Genomic DNA, 2042 nt, shown 5'->3' with positions numbered 1-2042 from the left:
ATATATATATAAATTGTTACTAATCTAAACAAGTGTGTATATATCATCATCATTTAAAGTCTGCTTTCCATGTGTATATATACACACAGGTGTATACAAATACATGTACACACACACACATGTATGGGCTATAAAAACTGACCAAGGACTAAGTTTCAAACAGCTGCAGTGGAGTTGTGTTAGTGACCAGGTACAGTAAAAATACTGACCGCTCACAAAATAAATGAAAACTACCAATAACAGTTTTGTGTGTCTTTTAAATGGCTAAAATGCCTCTTCCATGCTGTAATATGTATGTATCTTGTATATTAATTACACTTGCACACATGCACCTCTTCCGTGTTTGTGTGTGCACATAAAAGTTGTACACTTTGAAATGATCAATTTTATCTTAATTATCTTATTGTTTATTTTGAATTTGTTGTCTAATTTCAGGGGTGGAGAATGCTTCCCAAGAATTGACGTCTTCCCCCACCACTTCACAGTCAAGTCTTAGCGGTGACGGCGGAGTAGAAAATAGCGAGGAAGGAGAGTATGACCGTTTCGAACAGAGTCAGTCACAGCAGTCAGAACCCAAACCACAGCAGCAGCAGCAACAACAGCAGCAACAGCAACAGCAGCAGCAACAGCTGCAGCTGCAGCTACACGACCAGGAAGTATCAGAGGGGGATAAGACGTCCCATTCTCAGATCGGTGCTGTTGCTCCTGTGTGGGTTCCAGATGCAGATGCCCCCAATTGCATGCAATGTGAAGCCAAGTTTAGATTCACAAAGCGCAGACATCATTGCAGGGCTTGTGGCAAAGTTAGTAGATGTTCCACTACCTCGTTAGCCTTTTTCTTCTAATTATATCAGCGGGGTCTTTACCGTTGTCTTTGTCGTTATGTCTATTTGTTGGGTTAGAGGAAGTGATGGTGTGCATGATTCAGGAAATAATTGTAATAATAATATTTTTTATCATAAATGATCTTGACAATCTTTTTACTTTACATAAAATATTCTTTACATTTATTGCCGTTTATTTACGAGTATTATAAATTTTATAGGTGAAATATTTTTCTGGAAACAAGTATTTAGTATTTAAATTCTTATATTTGTGTTTGTGGAACTGATAAACTAAATACAGTTTATGATAAAAATTTGCAGTTTTATTTTGACTGAAATACCTGCGTCTTCAGAGCAAAAAGTTGTTCGCCTACTTTACCATCTCTGACTGTTACTCACTCCCACTCCATTTCTTGTTTTACTCTTCTTTCCCTAGCGTGACTGATAAGACATACATTACATTTTATTATTTGTTATATATATGTGTGTATATTGACTGACTGGTCTCCGTTTGAGCTAACCTCAGCAAACACAGATTTTGGTAGTTTATTAGCTGTGAAGTCATTTCTAAATGCAAAGGCATCCTCCTCAAACCAATTCTTTTTTATTCAGTATATTGAAGTATATTTAACCCTATATTGTCTTGTAAAACTTAAGGGATATAGCCCTTGTTTTCTGCTATACAGAGAGTGCTTACCACTGTTGCCAGTGCTCATTGAATTGAGCAGTTATCTAAGCCTAAGAGCTAAGTTAAGAGCTAAGACTGTTCAGTTTTATACTGCCAATCGATAACAAGGTGTAAATTGGCCAGTTCCACTCCACAGCAAGATTATGCATTAATAATAAAACTATACTTTGCTGTGTGTTTACCCTATTGCGCATCTTCAAATTAGTTACATCATGTTTTGCTAATGTCCTTAATGTAATATTATTATTCTATGAGTAAGGTATATTTAATAGCATCCTGTTTCGCATGTAATTGTGTATATTTTATGGTTTAGATATAAGTAGCTTTAGTAATTTCAAAATTCAAACAAAAGATTCAATGTAATTGTAATTATTCTCAGATAATTGCTAATTATTTCTCAACTGTAACCTCAAACAATTTTTCCCACTTTGTAACTTTAAAACTATTCCACGCTTACACACACTCTCTCTCTCTCTCTCTCTCTCTCTCTCTCTCTCTCTCTATCTCTCTCTCTCTCTCTCTCTCTCTCT

At 35.7% G+C, this 2042-nt stretch overlaps 1 protein-coding gene across 1 annotated transcript in view; it reads left to right on the top strand.

Annotated features, from left to right (window-relative positions):
- LOC106872539 (uncharacterized) overlaps positions 1-2042 on the top strand; it is a 122894-nt gene that overhangs the window by 73693 nt on the left and 47159 nt on the right. The window contains exon 4 of the mRNA XM_052969890.1: positions 436-803. Coding sequence (XP_052825850.1) covers positions 436-803 — 368 coding nt within the window. The remainder of the gene's footprint in view (positions 1-435; positions 804-2042) is intronic.

Source organism: Octopus bimaculoides, chromosome 8 (genome assembly GCF_001194135.2).
Source record: "Octopus bimaculoides isolate UCB-OBI-ISO-001 chromosome 8, ASM119413v2, whole genome shotgun sequence".
Taxonomy (NCBI): Eukaryota; Metazoa; Mollusca; class Cephalopoda; order Octopoda; family Octopodidae; genus Octopus; species Octopus bimaculoides.
Note: the sequence above shows the minus strand (reverse complement) of the source record. Positions and strands in the feature narration are given on the sequence as shown.